The 18852-nt window shown below is 41.6% G+C and overlaps 1 protein-coding gene across 1 annotated transcript in view; it reads left to right on the forward strand.

Moving 5' to 3' along the window:
- Positions 1 to 14873: 14873 nt before the first annotated feature.
- APPL2 (adaptor protein, phosphotyrosine interacting with PH domain and leucine zipper 2) overlaps positions 14874 to 18852 on the forward strand; it is a 34575-nt gene continuing 30596 nt past the window's right edge. The window contains exon 1 of the mRNA XM_071551042.1: positions 14874 to 15363. Within this exon, the coding sequence (XP_071407143.1) occupies positions 15022 to 15363 (342 nt within the window). The 5' untranslated portion in view covers positions 14874 to 15021. The remainder of the gene's footprint in view (positions 15364 to 18852) is intronic.

Consider the following 18852-nt stretch of genomic DNA (forward strand, 5'->3'; position numbering starts at 1 on the left):
ACTTTCTGCTATAGCCCAAACCTGTCTTCAACACAGAGAAGTAAAATACATTATAACTTTGATGGCTTGCTTACCCTTATTCAGTCCAATTAAATGACCAGGGAGCTGAAACTCAATGAATACATCCAGATACAACTACAAATACTGTGACCAGATATTACTGCTTCAACAAATCCGTTTAAGAAAGACTTCTGGCTCAGAAAGATGCTTTAGTGGTGCACACGACTGATAATTGCCATCTACAAAAGAACCAAATATAAAGTGTTGCTGCCTGATCTTGAAGTCTGTTCAGAGAAGGGGGAAAATACATCATAATTCTCTTACAAACTTCCCAAAAAGCACATATTAAAACCAAGCAGCTCCATAAGCAGCAGAGTCAGTAACATCTAGTCTCCTATGGATTTGTGCCCTGGGGATGCCCATCTACATGGGCTCACTGATGGTTCACCTTGGAACAGGAGGGACATTTGTAGGATCTCCCTGCTCTGGCCTGCCACCTATTTCTATGTCATTTGTAGAAAGTCATTATTTTCAGGGTCTTTGTCGATACCTTCCTGACAAATAGCCTGAATCTGAACAATTAGTTTAAAATTTAATAAGACAGGGCTAACAGGCACATAGGCATGGCCACACAACTCCTTCACCACCATCAGCCCCCAAGCAGACAGGCAGCACAACTGTGTGCATTTTGCTTCAGAAAAAAAATCTCACAAAGGTTCACAGTCACCTTTTTTTGAGGGTCAATTATCTGAAATTCACACATAGAAAAATTAACCCTGAGGCTGAGCTTTCAAGTGCCAAGTATGAGCCAAAAGTGATTTTTTTCATGGCAGAGTAGGAAGGAAGAAAGGGTGCAAGATATATTGCTTAAGATCCCATGTGGTTTGCTAATATAAAAATTAGAAAAAAAATCCCAGCAACCCACACTGACCATAGACTTGCTACATTTTGAAGGATCTGTGAACATGTTTTTAATCTATAATTTACCTTGGAGGAAACAGTTGTGGTGAGCACAGAAACCGAGCCACGTCCTCACATATTAGAAGAGGCAGCTGGGAGCCAAAAATCCCCTGGAGATGCCTGGATCTCAAGCTATTGCCTTGTCCATAAGGATAAGACAAGAGACTGGTTCAGAAACCCACAGAAGTATCAAGGATGACAGAAAGATGCTGTAACTTCTAAGCCTCTTACAAGTTCAGTGTATCATGCACAAGCCAAGCATCCTGTGTAGGCAAACGAAGGGCTGCATTAAGTTCAGTAAGGCAAGAAACTTCCAGCACACTTATCCAAAGCTGGAGTTAGTAGCAGTTCCAGGGGATTTAAGACAAAGGGAATGTGATGTATTCCTCTATATACTGTCTGGGATTGTAATGAGTCAGCCCCTCTCTTGACAGCTCTATTGTAGGTGCCTCCTACTTCAAATGAGAAGACAGGCTTTAGTTTCAACTTTACTTGTGTTTTACACAAACTGAGCATTTCATTTTATTACTGAAAATAACTGCTAGCAAAATATAGTCACATAAGCAAGTTAATTAAATGAACACTTTACATCAAAGGAAAGGAGACATGTACTCCCCACATCAGCAAAATCTCAGTGTCTGCCACTGTGCACCCTCTGTATTTCATATCCTCTGAGGAAGACTGGGAGATATGTGGATGTCAGTGAGCTTGTCTAAGTATTTCAGAAGGTATAGTGAGAAACAACTGTGTTATTCTCTCCCTAAATCAACCTAAGCTTTACCCAGCTTGGAAAACAGATTGGTTAATGGGATTATCCAAATCTGAAATTCCAGCGATTTTCCCTTTTTGGACATTTTTGCTAGTCTGAGTGTTTGAAATATAGATATTCTGTCTGTCAGGCTGGTATGCAGGTCTAGGGAAAAGGATTTTTAAAACCCACAGTTACTTCTGAGTATTAGGGAACAGCCCTTATTTCCACAATAACACATACTTTTCCAAATCCTTTTTTATCTAAGTATCCATATAGAAATCTGATTCACCCATGATTTTTTTTTCAAACAAAACATTTACTTCCAAAGGCTTGGATCACAGCTTATATATATATATGAGCTGGAATTCGATGATCCTTGTGGGTGCCTTCCATCTCGGGATATTCCATGATTCTATAGAAAGAATATAGTGCTAATTACCATTACTTCTTTAGAAGAGTGTCATTTACATACAGATGTTCTCAAAACCACAGATGTCCTGAAAAAATTGTCAGTTCTTCATCAATAGATAGTATCCTGAGATTAATTTTTTCCTAATCAAATTTACAACAGGAGTTTAATGTAGATGAAACTTACCCTCTTTAAGAGTTGCACCGCAAATCTGTGGTCAGAGTTAAACAGAGTTAAAACCATCTGGTTCATGGTAAATTCTCAGTTCCAGTGTTCTCAGGTTCTAACTCCTGTGTTTTCAGATTGCATTGTATTATGTTTCTCCCTGGGCAGCTACAGCCTTGCTACAGCACTGTTGTTTTATAGCTGGCAACCTCAGCTTCTAGTTTTCAGTGACTTGCTCAGATATCATGGTGCTGTGTAAATAGTGGTTGTGATCACTTAAGGATAGGGAGTTACAACCAATTTCCCAGTAAATCTGCAAGGATTATTCTGCTTGAGAAAATCATTATTCCAAATCCTAGTCTACCACCAAAAAAACTCCAAAACAAACAACAAAACCAAAAAAAAAAACCCTCTCTGGGATCAGCTGGAGGTTGTTTGATTTTACACATCAGCAAACAAAGCCAAATACATCAAGATATTTAATTATTTTCATTTATATAAAGGGGGGGGAGGGGATCAAGAACTTACTAGTAAAAGCTGTCATGATTTCACAACCCTCAAAGTTGCTCACTGTATGGCAATGGGAAACACTGAGAAGAATTCCATATTGCTGGGAACATTTTACTCATAACAAAAAGGGTTAACAAATTTGATTTGGGATACAAAAGCCAAATGACAATTATAAAAACAAAACAGAAGCCAACAAAAAGAAAAAACCCTACAACCACTCATGTCTCTACAGTATTTCTTAGTAATGCTTACATTATGAAAGCACTTGATCACACCAGTCTGACCCCAACTGTGCAAGGTACCATCTGGACATATAATGAATGTTCCTCTCTGCTGGCAGTCAGAAAGACAAGAAATAGCTGATGGGTGAGATAATAAGAAGCCAAAGTAGGAAGTAGTGAGATAACATTACTATTTTAAAAAAGGATGTCCCTAACAAGAACATAAAAAGAAGAGCTGCCTTGGGTCAGAGGAAAGATCTACCTTGTTCAGGATCCTGTCTCTGACAGTGGCTGAAAGCACATATGAAAGTCATATGGTTCCTCCCCCTCCCAAACTCTCCCAGCATTTTCAGGTCATAGTCTGCCTGAGACAGACACAGTTGGTAGGTATTTAGCAATCTTTAACACATTTCTCTTCTGTGAACCTGTCCCGCCCACACTTGAACCCACATAACCCCTGGTACCCAAAGCATCCTGTGTTCCATTTCTCAGCCACATGTGATTTGAAGAACCTACTTTTGTTTGCTTTGGGCCTGGCTCCTGCCCACTTCAGCTATTGATGGTTTGTTCCTGGTATTAGGATAAACATTGAAGAACCAATTCCCCACTTCACGCCATTCATGATTTTTGTTCTTCATAGTAGAATACACACCATAGAACCAATATGCCATGCCCCCTGTCCTAATCTTTAGTTAGCAGTAGTGATAGCAAGCTGTCATTTTCTGGAAGTTGATCAATAGGTAATTGAAATACTTTGGAAGAGATTTTCTGTGAAAGAATCTAGAAACCCCTTTCTACACACTAGATCTGCTGGTAATACCAAGTTTATGCAAGAAGCAGTGCAGGGAATTTGCATGCTTTGCCCACCATAGACCTACTGCAATCCATGCAGTGTGTCCCCCCTTGCACTCCTTGTTAGCAGTAAGAAAATGTGAAAACCAGCATTCATTACCATCCCTCTCTTCCTTTTTCTGGCTTCCTGGGAAGCCCATGCTCACCATGGGAACTTCCTAACACAAACTCCAAACTCCTCTGAGCCATGAGCTGGTTCCACATGATATTATTTATCACAGCAACACAGCAAGGGACAGAATCTACTGCAAGAACTTAAGAGGAAAAGCAATTTTTCTTTCTCCTTGCAAGTCATAGTGGAAAATTTGACTTGAATATTTCTTTTAAATTAAAATTATGACTCCTTCTATTTAAAGAAACAGTAGAATGTGTTGGTTTATAATGGCCCACAGAAGCTGACTTAAAAATATGATTTAAACACCTCAGTTTAAAGCATAAAAGTGTATTTGCTAAGACCAAAGGGGTTTTTTATCCTAAGTCAAGAAGATTTTTATTTTTATATCTGTTCTCATGGAAGTCACAAATAAAATTCTCATTTTGGGCCAAATCAGACATGAATTGAGACAAAATCAATGACATCTCCTAAAAAGCACATGGGAAGAAATGAACAGGGAACCCAGTGGTCAGCCATGGAGAAACACAATCATATTACTATATAAAAGACCAATAAGCAGCAAAGAAAGGCAAATATTTGGTCAGTGAATATGCCAGCTTTACAAAAAAGTCCTCCTCACCCAAATCTCTGACAGAATAAATAGTAATTTATTTTGCAATAATTCTTTCTGAGTGTGATTATTGTCCAATCATGAAATCCCCTTTGTTTTTCAAAGCCAACAATCCAGCATATGATTCTTAGCTGATTCACAAAATGAATGGAGTTCAAGACTAAAACTTCCAAAGGTAACTTCACTAGGAAGAAATAAGTCATAATTCAACACTAGTATTTTCACATCAGTGCTATGTCTTTTCCTAAAAAAGTCTGTATTTTAGCACACAGACCTGAAGAATTTGCTGCTGAGCTCAGCTGTCACCCCCACCCTACAAAGATTTTTCTTTCAGAGCTATTTTCAGGTGCTCTTGAACATAAAAAATGGCCAAATGCTTACACTGGATATTCAGGATCAGTTTGGAATCCTTTCTGTGCCCCAAAGGTTGATATATGTGATGTAACAGATCCTTCTATTAGAGGTTTTACAAAAGTTCTGGAGGTTCTTCTTACCTCTGAGATCACTCAAGCTTCATTTTACTATCTGTGATAACAAACAGTCTCCCAAAGCTCTATTCCAGAGAAAAGCATCTTACTCTCTTATTTCAATATACTATGCAGACAGAGTAATCTCTTTTCCCTATCTCTTACTTTTAAATTAATTTGCAAGATGCAGCTAAATCAGCTTTTACAAAGACAGGATCACAAAATGAAAATATGAAAAAATGACAAAATGCTAGAAAAAGGATCATTTTACTGAGATGTCATTAAGATGTCAGTGCAGCACTGCATCCTTTTGAAACAAAGAGTGTGGATCCTTTCAGGCTTACGTGTACCTAACACACACTTGCTCCACTTGATAAGCCTGAACAAGCACTCAAGTAGTGTAAGACAGCTGGCTCTAGATCCATATGAGAAAACTCTCTGTCTCAGAATTGTGTATGAGAAGGGCACAGTCTCAGGAGATGTTCCTCTGCCTAGTATAGCAGTCTCTCATATGGAGCCCCACACTTTTATTTCAAGAGAGGTCCTTCTGCATACATGATTCTTATTTGCTCAGTATTGTGGGAAGGTGATATCACTGCTTTTTTATTATTATTACTTTTTATGCACTTTTTCAGATGTAAATTCTGTCTCTGCTGTTGATATAGATTTCCATTACAGTCTTCCACACATAATAATTGCTTTTGCCTTGTATTGGTAACAATACCAAACAGCACAGTCACTGCCTTGCTTTTGAATGAAGTCTGCCTGCAGATTGTACAAACAGGAGATACATCCTCATGACAAAAATGTCTTCATCAAATCTGCGTATTTATCTACCTCTGCTTAATTAACACTTCAGTTTCTGAAAACAGGAAGGCTAAAATTTGGCAGTATTTGTACAGTGGCTATGTATAATTCATACTGGGTTGGACTTTCATAACTTGCATGTGACATTTTATCAAAAAAATAGAATTCTATTTCAGCAAATAGCACCCAAGTTAAAAAGGATAAATACTCTATCAATACAGCACCTCTTTATCTAAATATTCACTTAATACAAGAGAATGCTAATCATTTTGATTAATAAAAACTTCTGTCACGTTGGGCATACAATAAACAGAAGTTGTTCATAAAATTAGCAATATGGAAGCAGTGTTTAAGGTCATTCAAGAAAGAAACCCATGTACAACAGTTATATTATTTTTGCATTGACTGACAAGAGCAAGAGTATGTTTTTTACACAGAGTTTTAATCAGAATGTGTTTTTTGACAGATAAAATACTAGTGATTTTTAAGGATTTAGAGAAGGGTCTTGTATACATAATGTCAAGTGTTTGTAAGAGCAGTGTATTTGTACCCATGAAGCAAAGCAAACTGTAAACAATCAATAGGAGTAGTTACATGATATTCTCATGGGAGACATCCTTTTAGCATCTATATAGAGGTGACAAACTCCTCTCACTTATATTAATAGAGATTAAGCAAATCACCCTTGTTTAACAATGAGACAGACTATGGATCCACAAGTAGAGGCAAAGATTAGAGAGAGGCATAGAAATGGACAGTTTGGGAATTTCTGTCTTAAATATCCACTTTCATTCATTCCAGGTTTAACAGCAATATTGAGGCAACACACCAAAACCTGAGACTAAATGTTCCTCAATATATCCCTGGAATTACTCCCAAAACACTGGTATTTTGTTTATTAGTATTTGCATCTGTAAATGTATCCAAAAATCATTACTTGGGGCTCCTAAAATGCATGGGATTGTGTAAAAATGATGAATTTGGTGTTAAATAATTGCTGTGGAGTTTTAATTCTTTGGTGTCTGATCAGTGAGCATTTAGGTTTCAAGGATTTCCATTTCTCTTTCCTCCACAATGAGAAGGGCTAGTTCTTTTCCAACCAACCCAAAAACTGTCTCATCTCATAATAAGAAGCACATGTCACCCAGGGAAGTGGTGATGGGGAGCTGACAGCCCTGGTAGCCCCTCACAGCAAACCTGCCCTCGAAGGCTGTGATATGGTGAAACCACAGGTGCTGGCAGCACTGATCCAGATGTATAACAGTGTAAATGAGAAGAGATCTCGACTCACATCTAACAATAACCAGAGCGCTTGTTTGAAATGAAGTCACTCTTTTTGATTTAATTTTCAAAATACTGAACATTGTTCCATTTGGAAATGCTATGACATAGTGTAAATCAAATGCAACAAAACCTTTGAATTTCTGTATGCACAAGCGGTTCTGTTCAGGCAAGTGATGAAAAACTCTGGTGACTTTTCTTTTGTCACAGATTCCATTCAAAGCAATTAAGTTAAACACTGACAAGAACATTTTCCATTGTATTACTAGGCATGTTCTCACAGTCACAGATATAACACTGCCCTCTGTTTGGGGCTTTTTTCTGTTTGTTATTTCACACGAGCTAATTAGGAACCATTGGTACCCTCTAAGAAAAAACTTGTGCTTATTATTATGTCCTGTTGACTCTGTTTACAGTACATGCTGTCTGCATGCTTCATGGTTTTCACTGAGAGATACTTGCTGACCTAGAATCCTGTCAGCACTTATGTTTACAAAGTGTTTAAAGATAATGACTGCATGTGACCCTTGGATTAAATGTTCTGATTTTAAAAAGTGAAAGAAAAACAAAGAAAAACAATGCCTTACAATAAATGAATTTGAAAGACCTGGAAAACTATTTACCGATCCAGCCAACATTTATATGCCCAATTAATCTCCAGGAATTTGACAGGCTAAACACAAGTTTCTATGTTTGCAGGACAGGACCTGGGTTGTCAAGTGCACAGGTAACATACGGCACTGCTACAGGGGTTACAAAACACCTGCCTGCATGGCAAATCACATGGTAGAAAGCAGAAGGGCAGGGCAGCTTCTCTGCTGCAAGGCAAATCCTACAGAAGTTGAGGTGCTTGAACAGTCACATATGCTGTGCAGTTTATAGCCAGAAAGCTGCCCAGAGCTTGGAGAGAGAGTTCACCTTGATTGTACCTTAGACACAGTGGTCTTTATCGTGAGAAAATACTGAGAGAGGTTTGCCATCTGGAAAAATTATTTTGCTAACAGCAGCAGCAGTCTGGCCCTGTGTCAGCCTTCCTAGGAGCTGTGCTCTCCCCCCTGGTGTGACCAGCACACCTATCTAAGTGCTACTAAGCTGTGAAAGGCAAAACCAGCGTGTGGCTTGCAACCTCTCCTACAGTGATTCAACTCTGCTCCCCTTGTACTCCTGACTGGCCTCTACTAAAGCAAGTCACCTGCATGCCAGGGTGGCAACTCTGCCTCCAGCAGTAAGGCTGGACACAGCATCTCAGTGCACATGCTGCAGAATTCCGTCTTTCTGGAATTTCATTTGCAGCAGTAGGTCCAGTCCTATGACAGGAAAGGGTTTCCAGTATTTGGCTTTCTCCAGACAGCAGATGAACTTCTGCCACAGGAAGAAAAATTGGAAACATCTGATCTGGCGGCACTAGAACCAGCTGAGTGCTATGGAGGAACACAGAGTTTGGTGAGACAGTTCCTGCTGAGCAAGACTGTGGGTGTCCAACCCTTCTGCCTGGGCAGCAATGCAACAGTGTCTTTTTCTTCTATGCACTGGCTTCTAAACATATGCTCATGATGTTGTGTTGGCAGCCTGCCACCAGGAGTCCCTCCCCTTCAGGAAACAAACAAATTACGGTATCAGTGCCCATTTGGGCACTGCCTGGTTTCCTTATTGCTTTCTGTATCATCCTCTGCAATTCTGCTGTTTCTCTAAAAAATCAAAATGACACCCTATTGCACCACCATATCCTGTTCTGCCTTTGCCTTGGGCAGCATTGGCAGGCTCCACTCAAGGGGGAAGCAAGCAGGACAGCTGGTTGGGGCCTCTGTAGTCTGCAGTAGCCTCAGTTATGGACCAGGACTCGTGTGTGCTATGCTGCATATGTAGAACAAAAAGAGCCCAAACAGCAAACAGGATCGCCAAAAAGGATAGAGTCACTCTGGCAGACTTTTGTGGACTTCTAATAGACCTTATTGCATGTTCTGCTATATATAAATGTTAGGCTTTATCATCCAGTGGTTTTAGCCCAAGGAGCCATAGACGGGTGCAAGAGAAGGTGAATCAAAGGAAGCACTCAGAGTTAGGACAGTAGGAATTTTAAATTCCATTGTTCAGAAGTAAACACAAGTGCTGGGCCTGATTGGATCTGGTAATCTCATGATAAAATATTAGTCTAAGTGCTGGCTTTAGACACAGTGACAACATTGAAGTTGCTTCTTATATTTGTATTGACATTGTAGAAATTACAAAAGTTGGGCTGTCATCCAGTGTCCCCTCTGACACTAAACTGACAGTCCTACCTGCAGATCCAGCCTGCATCTGAATGCGGCATTCTGGCTTTTGGTAACCTTTATGCCTAGCATTTCATAAAACAATTGTATGTCAGGCACTAGATGTCTCTTCTTTTAATGCACAGAATCATACAACATCTGCACTTCTTTGATGAAGTACTTGTATTACTCTGCCACTTGTCATATTTCATCCAAAGATTTTTCACCATTCCACAGATACCCCTAAACTCCACTGGACCATCACCTGAAGAAGTGTCTCCTAGGTTAGGGAGCAACATATATTACAAAAAACATGGTTTGAAGGAGAAAAGAGCCTGTATCTTAGCATTTGCACAAGCACTGCAAAAACTGGACAAAAGGTAGTAATTCTAGCTTCAAATGTTCCAGCAATTCTCCCTTGCAATGAACCACCCATTTTCTCACTGTTCCTGTTCTTTGTAAAGCAAATGCAAACTCTCCGCCAGGTCGGCCACCAAACAAAAAGTTGTGCCAACACTACCTGAGTCCGTACACCATAGGGCAGCAACACCTCTCACTGGTACTGTCATCTGAGGCGCCAGCTTTTGAAACCATATTTTTATTCTGGATCTGGATGGAGGTTGCTGCTGTACTCAGTTACATGAGGGAACTTAATTGTCCTTAAATTACATGAAATTAAAAATGGCAGTTATACCCTTCACCTTCAATGAGATTTTAATTCGATCCATCCCACTAGCCAGTACATCTGTGCATATCCATTTTGGTATATTACTAATGTGTTTAATGGAAATAAACAAAGCCATGTGTTTTACATTAAACCAAAATTATATCTTGGTTACACAGCAATTAATAATTTCAGTGGAATTTTATTTCAGTCCGATATTATCTTGTGGGTCACACACAAAATCACAAGATATTCCCTTTCTATTTGTCCAAGACTTCTCCTGTACATTAGATGCTTTATTAATTAAATGAGTAATTTATTCAGATACTATTAAAAAATTTGTTTTGGGATGGTTCTAGTAGTGAGAGTAGTAAGAGGTTTTTTCCAAATCTTTCACTTGTATTCATCTGAAGCCATTTATTGCTAAAATCATATAACATTTAACCCTCTATATTTATATAAAAACAGCTGCACAACTTAGGATAAATTATTACACCTCTAAAAGTCGTCTGTAGTTCAAAGATTTCTTTGTTACTGAGCACAAAGGAAAATATTAGAAACTGTGTTAAATGCATAAATAGAACTCAGCTGACTTAGCAAACATGTGACTAGCACTGCTCAGAAATTTCTTGTGAAGTATAAGGTAGGAAGCCAAAAAGGAAGTATAATGCAATATGTTCTTTAAACTTATAATGGAACATACGAGAAAGAAAACACAAAGCAGTATGACTTACTCTGTAACTAGTCTAACCAGAAAAAAATAATTATAGTCAGCTCTCCATTAATACTGGGTGGATTATCAAATTTGGAAATAAATTAGGCTAAGGATGCACAACAGCTGCCTTGTTTCCAAACAGGCCAATTAAAGCTGACAGGGCTTATTAACTCATGCACAGCACCATCCAGGCTTGGCACTGCTGCTTCCAGCCCTGAGCTGGTCCTGGGCGGTTAGGTGGAAAAGCATTTGGGCAAACCTGGAAACATGGCACTGAGACCCTCCAGTCCTGCAGAAGGCACAATCCCAGCTGCCATCTCACATTGTGGTCCCTTCTTTCACATGAGCAAAGACAGTCTGGGGAGGACCAGACTTGATTGGCTGGTTACCAAAAGATGTTCCTGATGATCCTCAAACAGGAAAAAGACTGTCCCATGTAAAACTTCAAATTCAGCTTTGAAGGTGCACCAGTTTCTGTGGAAGGTTATACATCACTTTGCAAAAGAGACTTATTTAGCAGACGAATCTTAAACTTACAGATCAATTTCCATAAGTAAGACCTTCTTCTTTCCTTTAAAATTGCTTTTTCTCAACTATGAAATTTTTGGGCTGCATTTAGGCTTTTGCTAGAAAGAAGCATCATCTTAGAAACAATATGATTAGTTCATGTAATTTATTACTTCATATTCAATGCCCCATGATTGATTGATTTTATTTGATACTATGATTTCTTAATAGTTTTATAAGCAGTATTTATAAATTTCATTTTGGACATCCCAGGATTTTTACCTTAAGTTTTCACATTTTAAGAGGCATTTTTCTTAACATAATCAAGTCATCTGTAAGTTACACAATACATACATAGAAATTAATTGGACTGCTTACTGGAAGTGTTCTCCAGTTCAGGCTTTTTGAACATTCAGGTGACTGATTCTGGGTGCTGTGTCTACTGTTCCTCTATTCTCTTTCTATATTTACACTGTTCCTAGAATGACTGTAACTTTTCATTTGTGAGATTTTTTGTAGTATGTGAGTATTGCATTCAACACCTGGATACAAGACAGAGGAGCTGAAATGTTCAGTCCACTGCACTGCCCAGTACAGTGAGCAGCACCTGAGCCACAAGACAAGACAAATGCCATGCCTCTTGTCTCCCAGATGGGGATAAAATACCGGGCGATATGATGCTACTGAAACAGCTCTGCAGAAGCTCCCTTGGGTACCAGTTGCAGCAGAAGTACTGCAGAGTGCCTGGGACATGTGTCCCCTGGAGTAAGACTGGCCAGGCTGCTTCAAGCACACTTCTGAGGCCTGGAAGCCCAGTACTGCAGCACTGGTACCATGCACAGAAACCTGGGAAACCCAGGAACAGCATCTTCTCATCTCAATGGTTTGGACACCCCCTATCTAAAGGTTCGCCTGTGCACAAGGTATCTAAATTTTTTTTTATAATACTGCTACTGTTGTATAAATAAAGTTCAATAAAAATGTTTTGATTGCTATAGAAAGGCAATCCACCAATTTCATAGCTGTGTGAGGAATGATGCAACAAAGAATAACAGCTAGTAAAAGCAACACCCTTCAGTAAGTTCCTGAAGTGCTTTTTGTTTTATTTAAATAAAACTAGTAGAACCTGTTCTGGAAATAGCTATCCTCAAGTTTGGAATGACAATAGGCTTCCACACTTGAACCTCAGACCAAACAAAGCTATCAAAAGGTACAAGATAAAACCTTAAAGATTATAGCTCTTGGGATGGAAGATGATGTGAAATAAAACCACAAACCACATTGATGCTTTCTAGGTGAGGGAAATACTTCAACCCATGGGGAAGAGCTGTTGCTAAAGTATTTCAAGACTAGAAGGGGAAAGAAAAGGGCAGAGTTGTAACAGAAGTATTTGGGAAATATTAAAAAATGCCCATAACATACATTAACAAATACAGCTTAATGGTCTTCTTGTCCTCCATGTATTTAAATATGGTTTTCAAAATCTCTGAAGAGGGAAAAATAAGATTTAACATAGACTGACCAAATTGGCTCAGAAGTGGTTATGGATTCTTAAGTCTAATGCCTAAATATTGACTTACTTCATATTCTGTAGAAAAAAAAAATAATTCTCTGACCTCTTTTCACCATTCTAAAATTCTCTGAAACATTATTATATAAAGCCATATCTATTTTTGTTTTCTCTTTATGTAAATACATACTGCCACACTTGGTATTTTTGGTATTAGCTAGAGAATTTTATTATGGCTTAATGTCTATTCAGGCAGGAAAAGGGACTGAATGTAGGAACTCTGTTGTGACTCAAAGCCCTGGAACAGGGAGTCCAGCTCAGGACTGTGGAGCAGTCACACCCTTTTGAGTTGGCACATTGGGTTAAAGGTCCTATCACAAGCTTCAGAAGCAATATCAATCAATGTCAGACACACAAATATCTTAGCCAAAACTACAGGGTTCAATGGTCATTTCTCACACATAATTAGAGCAAATAATCATCCAGCTGATCTGCAAAATGTTCTTAAGGCCACCTGCTTGTGTACAGTCTTTTAATCAGCAAAAAAAAATCTTTATTAGCAATCACCTTGTCATGTAAAATGTTTGCTATTGTTTAATAATGACAGAAGTGGAAAAATTCACTGGGATTTAGATGTGAAAAGCAGGCCAATGTTAATGTTTGGAGTTCTTTTACAACTCAAGCTGCATTTTTTAGAATTATTTTTCTTCTTTTAAGAGGGCAGTTATCTGAAGACTGAAGAAGATAACATCTTACAAACAGTATTTTTGTTTACATACTGTTTAATTGGCAGGATTCTTCCTAAAGTTTTCAGAAATGTGGGGTTTTTTACTGAGCATCGGGCTTGGAGTAGCTCCATTTTTGCCTCACGGTAACCTGGAGCAAGAAAAGCTACAGCTAAAAAGAATGGCTCAACTAACCTCCAAAATCTGTAGCTCTGGACTTTGCAAGAAGCAAAGCCACCAAAAAGCAGAGGCTACCCTTCAAAACATGAACATAATTAAATATTCATGCTTGAGAAGGACTGTGCTTACTTTGAAAACAGTAGTTTCATTCAACTAAGCATCTGGATTAATGTCCAGATGCTGGGGTTATCAAACACTGAGACAGTCATTAAACCCCTGCTCAGTACATGAAGGACTAGTGACTTAGAAGTGCATCCCTTCTGACCTGCCCAGTGTAGGGCTGTGTCTGAGCGGGAATTGGCATGTCTGGAGCTCCCTGAGTTCTCCTGGCATCACTTGCAGAGTTTTCCATGGACAAGAGCAAAGGCAGATTGCTACTGTGAGAAAGAGTCTCACCCTTGTAGGTTTTCAACTAAAGTTTATTATATGATAAAAGCAATTTCAGCATGCTGGGTGTGACGGATGCAAGCATTGCTCACCATCGCACCCCAAACACAGTGTAACTCTAACATTTATTTAGTTTCTACATACATATTCATTCGACTAATGCATAAACTTTCTAAGTACATTGTTAAGCACTGTAACATATACCACTATAACTAAGTCACTTTTACAACCCTAGTGATAACCCCACCATGTTCCCCTTAGATGTGGGAACGTCTTAGCTCTTCAACCTTCCTGTTACAATTCATGTGGTCCTTGACAAAGTTATAGGACATAAAGTGATTTATCACTATCCTGTTTATCTCTCCATGTGGGTGTAAGCTGGAATTTTTGTTTAATTGGCTGGCCATATGTTTTTTCTCATGTCACTATAGGAGCCCCAATAACCCATTCGTTTTTACCGACACGAATCACACTCATACTTTTCACACCATGAACGAGGGTCGGCCACTGATAAAGGTCCGTCTGAGCAGTGGCTGTGCCGGTGCCAGTGCCGGTGCCAGAGCGGTGGCGGCCCAGGGGCTGCATGCAGCAGGACAGCCCTGCCAGAACCCCAAACCTGCACCTGAGCAGGGATGCCGCGTCCGCAGGGGCACAGCAAAGGGCTTGCCCACAGCTTGGAGCTCCTCCAGCCCCGCAAGCCCAGGCTGGAGGGCGTGATCTGCCCCTGGTTTTCATCACACCCACGCACCCTCGCAGCCAGGGAGACCTCCCTCAGCAGAGGCGGGATCCACAGCCCCTACTGCATCCCCCTTCCTGCTGCCCAGGTGATGGAGTCAGAAGGGCGCTGTGCGAGGCCACTCCTGCCCTGCGAGCCGCGGCTGGGGAGGGGGGGAAGGAACGCCCTCCCAGCAGGACGCGGGCGCAATCCCTGGGGGAATGGGTGCCACGGCCCCAGGAGTTAATGGCGCAGACGGCCGCCCCCCGCCGGGGCTGCCCGTGACTCGCTTCCTCCCTCGGACGGGAAATGGGCGGAGTGGGCGGCCCCGGCCCCGCCAGAGAAGCCGTCCGGTCCCCGAGCCGCTGCCTGCAAAGCGCTGCGGCCACCCCCGTGCGGACGGACGGACAGACGGACAGAGGCACGGACGGCACCGAGCTCCGCCGCCGGGGCGTGTCAGCGCCAGGCACCCCGCTCGCTGCCAGGGCTCCGCCGCGCCCAGCGCCAACATGCCCGCCGTCGATAAGCTCCTCCTGGAAGAGGCTTTGCAGGACAGCCCGCAGGTACCGGCACGGCGCGTCTGGGCGGGCGCTGCCCGGGGGAACGGGCAGCGACGGGTACGGGGGGTGTCAGGGGGCACGGGGGGTGTCAGGGGGCACGGGGGGTGTCAGAGGGCACAGGGGGTGTCAGGGACGTCAGGGACACGGGGCATAGGGTGTGTCGGGGGCATAGGGTGTGTCAGGGAGCACGGGGGATGTCAGGGCCACAGGGATGTCAAGGGGCACAGGGGCTGTCTGGGGCACAGAGAAGTAGGTCGGGCTCAGCTCGCCTGTCGTAGCTGGGGTGGAGCAGGGATACGGTGGGGCAGGCACCGTGTGCCCCGCCTGGCATCTCTCGGGGGAGAGCCAAGCAGAGTGTGCTCCTGGGGGTCCCCAAGGCGGAGGGCACAGCGCCTTTCCTCTCACCGCCCTCAGAGAGACTCTTGTGGGTTTTCCCTCGCACTGTCCCGTCTCGGTGTGCGCTCGGTGGCTGTAAGGGTTGCCCCGGAGAGGGGAGGTGTGTGTGGGAGGACAGGTGGACATGGCTCGGTGCCGCGGCTTCTCCCGAAGGGAAAGCGACACCTGTGCGCAGTGAGTCACCTGGGCGCGGTGACAAGAGCGGGCTGGAGGAGTGTCACCGCCAGCGTGCCCGCTCCTCCCCATCGTGGGAGCGCTCCCAAAGGGCCGTGCCAGGATACAGGAGCTTCCCGTGAGGATGGATGGGGTGAGGCGGATCCCAGCGAAGGTGATCTCCTGGAGGAGTCTGAGAAACCAGGGCAGGCGGTCGCCGCCCTTTCCCTCCAGCCGAAGGGAGGACGTTCCGCCTTCACCCCAGGGCAGCAGCCTGTGCCCCGCTGCGGGTCGTGATGGGGCCCAGCCGCAGAAATGGCCCCAGAGCACTCTGCAAGCCCCACAGCAAAGAATAGAATGACACAGAGTCACAGACTATTCTGAGTTGGAAGGGACTCACAAGGATCATTGAGTCCAACTCTTAAGTCAATGGCCCATACAGGGGATTGAACCCATGACCTTGGCATTATTACAACCAAGTTTTAACCAACTGAGCCATAATGTTTCCAGGGGCTGGAGGAGGTGAGGCCTCAAGAGCTGGGAAAGGAGGATGGCAGGAAAGAAGTTTGCGTGGAAGAGAGAAATAAAGGGAAGGGGAAGGATTGGAAATTTCACAGGGGAGTGGGAAGGGTGCACTTGAGGACAATCATGGTGCAGACAGAGATACAAAAGCAATGGGTGAAATAGGGAAAGAAGAAGGGAGGGTGAGGTGGATCAGCATGGATCCTGCTTCCCAGGTAGCCCTGTGTTGTAATCCTAGCTCATCTGCTGATGGATGAGGACGAGTAATGAATAGGTAAGCTGTGGAACAAATTGCTGTCACGTGTTGTGGAGTGTCATGAGACATTTTAAAGGGAAGATTGGATATGCATCTGTCAGGACTTAATGAGCCTTGGGATTCATCTTGATCACCTCTTCTTACCCTATTTTCTTATAATGTCATGAAACCCCCATCTTAGTAAGGAAGATTTTCATCATCTGTTTGATAAGTCATGTTAGATAATCAACCTTGGGAATTTTAAAAACTGAACCAGAAAGCATCTTGAGTAACCTGATGTAACATCAGAGTCAGTCCTGTTGTGAGTAGATGTTTGGACAAGGTGACCTTCAGAGTTCCTTACCAGCCTGAACTTTTCTGTGACCCACAGTTTACCAAAGTGTGCTAGATTTATGATAGGCAGTTACTGACATTTTTAGTGTTAACCTTCCCACTGCATCCTGGAGCTGAAGAACTTGACACGCAGGATAAGTGAACTCATTTACGTCCTCAGTCAACACTTCCTTCAGTGATTAAAAATGTAACACTGACTGCAACTTGCTGAACAGTGCACTGAATTGAATTTAGAGGTCTTCATCTTTCTTCTGACCTGAAATGAAGGCTGTTAACATCTCCTTTGGAATTACTGGAATACTGGGCTGTGCATAAACTTGAATATTTTCAGAATGTTTTGGCTTGATTCAGTCATTACTTTTTGTTCAGGTTCTACAACTTTGGGAGAGAGGGACACTATTTAATTTTTAGACCAGCCCATTGTTGCTAAAATATATTTTTTTTATGAAGGAAACAGGAATGGTTTTTTTCAGTCTTTTATATTTTTTATCATTTTTTTTCCTGGGGAGAGCTTTAGATTGACAGCACAACAGCATTTCTCTGTGCCAGGTGCTTCAAAATCAAGGCAAAAAGCCAGTCTCTGTCCTGCTCAACATGCAGCATAGCCTCTTACAGGATCATTTACTTCTGTTTAAAGGGACCTGATTCTTCTTTCTCTGTGCAGTCTCTTAGTGCAGTGGTGAAGTGAGGATATAATCTCGCTTTGTATAAACTCTGTGAAGTATGTGCATTATTTGCAAGACAAAGGAGAATTAGGCCAAAGTTATTTCTTCATCAGGTTTCTGAAACTTGTTTTCTCTCCCCAGCAATACAGTGCTTTTGTCTTGATTTGTGTCCAGGCACTGGCTGAAAGAAGCTGTAAGAAGTGTCTTAATTTTGAAGTATTTGGCCACAAAATGGAGAGAAATTTACGTCAGCAGTCATGCTAAAACCAAGGGAAATACAGGAAAGTAGAAAGTTTTTTTTTTATCTTCCCAGCAGCAGAGATAATGTTGCAATTAATGGGGCCTCCTAAATGTTAACTTAATATTTGGATTACTGTTTTATTTCAGCAGGATTAGCTGCCATTCCAGAATTTGTCAAAACGACAACAACGAAAATACACTCATGCTGGTATTTCGTTGCAGTGATTAAAAATGGTATTCTTAAATGTAAAACTTTCCAAGAATAACTTCCAAACTGCCTGAATCATTCATTATTTTTATTATTTTTAAACAATGTGCTAATAACTGAGGCCAAGACTTTCAGAAATTATCTCCCAGAGCTGTTCTACCTCAATCTGTATTTAGACGTGAAAAAATGAACTTGCAAAAATTGCATATGAATGTAGCTGGCATTCCTGTATTTGAGAACCTTTTCCAGCATGCAGGAGTATGTGATTTGTAGCCTACTTCAGGCAATTTCTTTATAACCATTTAGTTTTGGCTTGATATTTGTCTTGATAAACATTGTGACAAGTTTTACAATTTTTGCTTTCCCTAGATTTATTTTTTAACCATCCTCATGCCCTTTGTGTTTCATGTGTCACTGTAGTACAAAACAAGGGAGCTGAGCACTGCATAAATACAAGATTGTTTGTCGACGTTATTTTGCATCTTTTAAGGCATCATTGAAGATAAAACATTTGAAACCAGATATTTTTGAAAAGCAATATGTTTTCAGTTACTGAAATAATAACTTAATGTGGAAAACTCTCAAAATCATTCCACTGTCCTTGTAGGGAAGTTCTGCACAAAGGTCCTTTATACGTTTGGGTTCTTGGTATCCTTGTCATTGACTGGGCCTTCTCTCCATTCTTTGGTTTTTTGGTTCTCTTTATTTGGAAACAGTAC

Source organism: Pithys albifrons, chromosome 3 (genome assembly GCF_047495875.1).
Source record: "Pithys albifrons albifrons isolate INPA30051 chromosome 3, PitAlb_v1, whole genome shotgun sequence".
Classification (NCBI taxonomy): domain Eukaryota; kingdom Metazoa; phylum Chordata; class Aves; order Passeriformes; family Thamnophilidae; genus Pithys; species Pithys albifrons.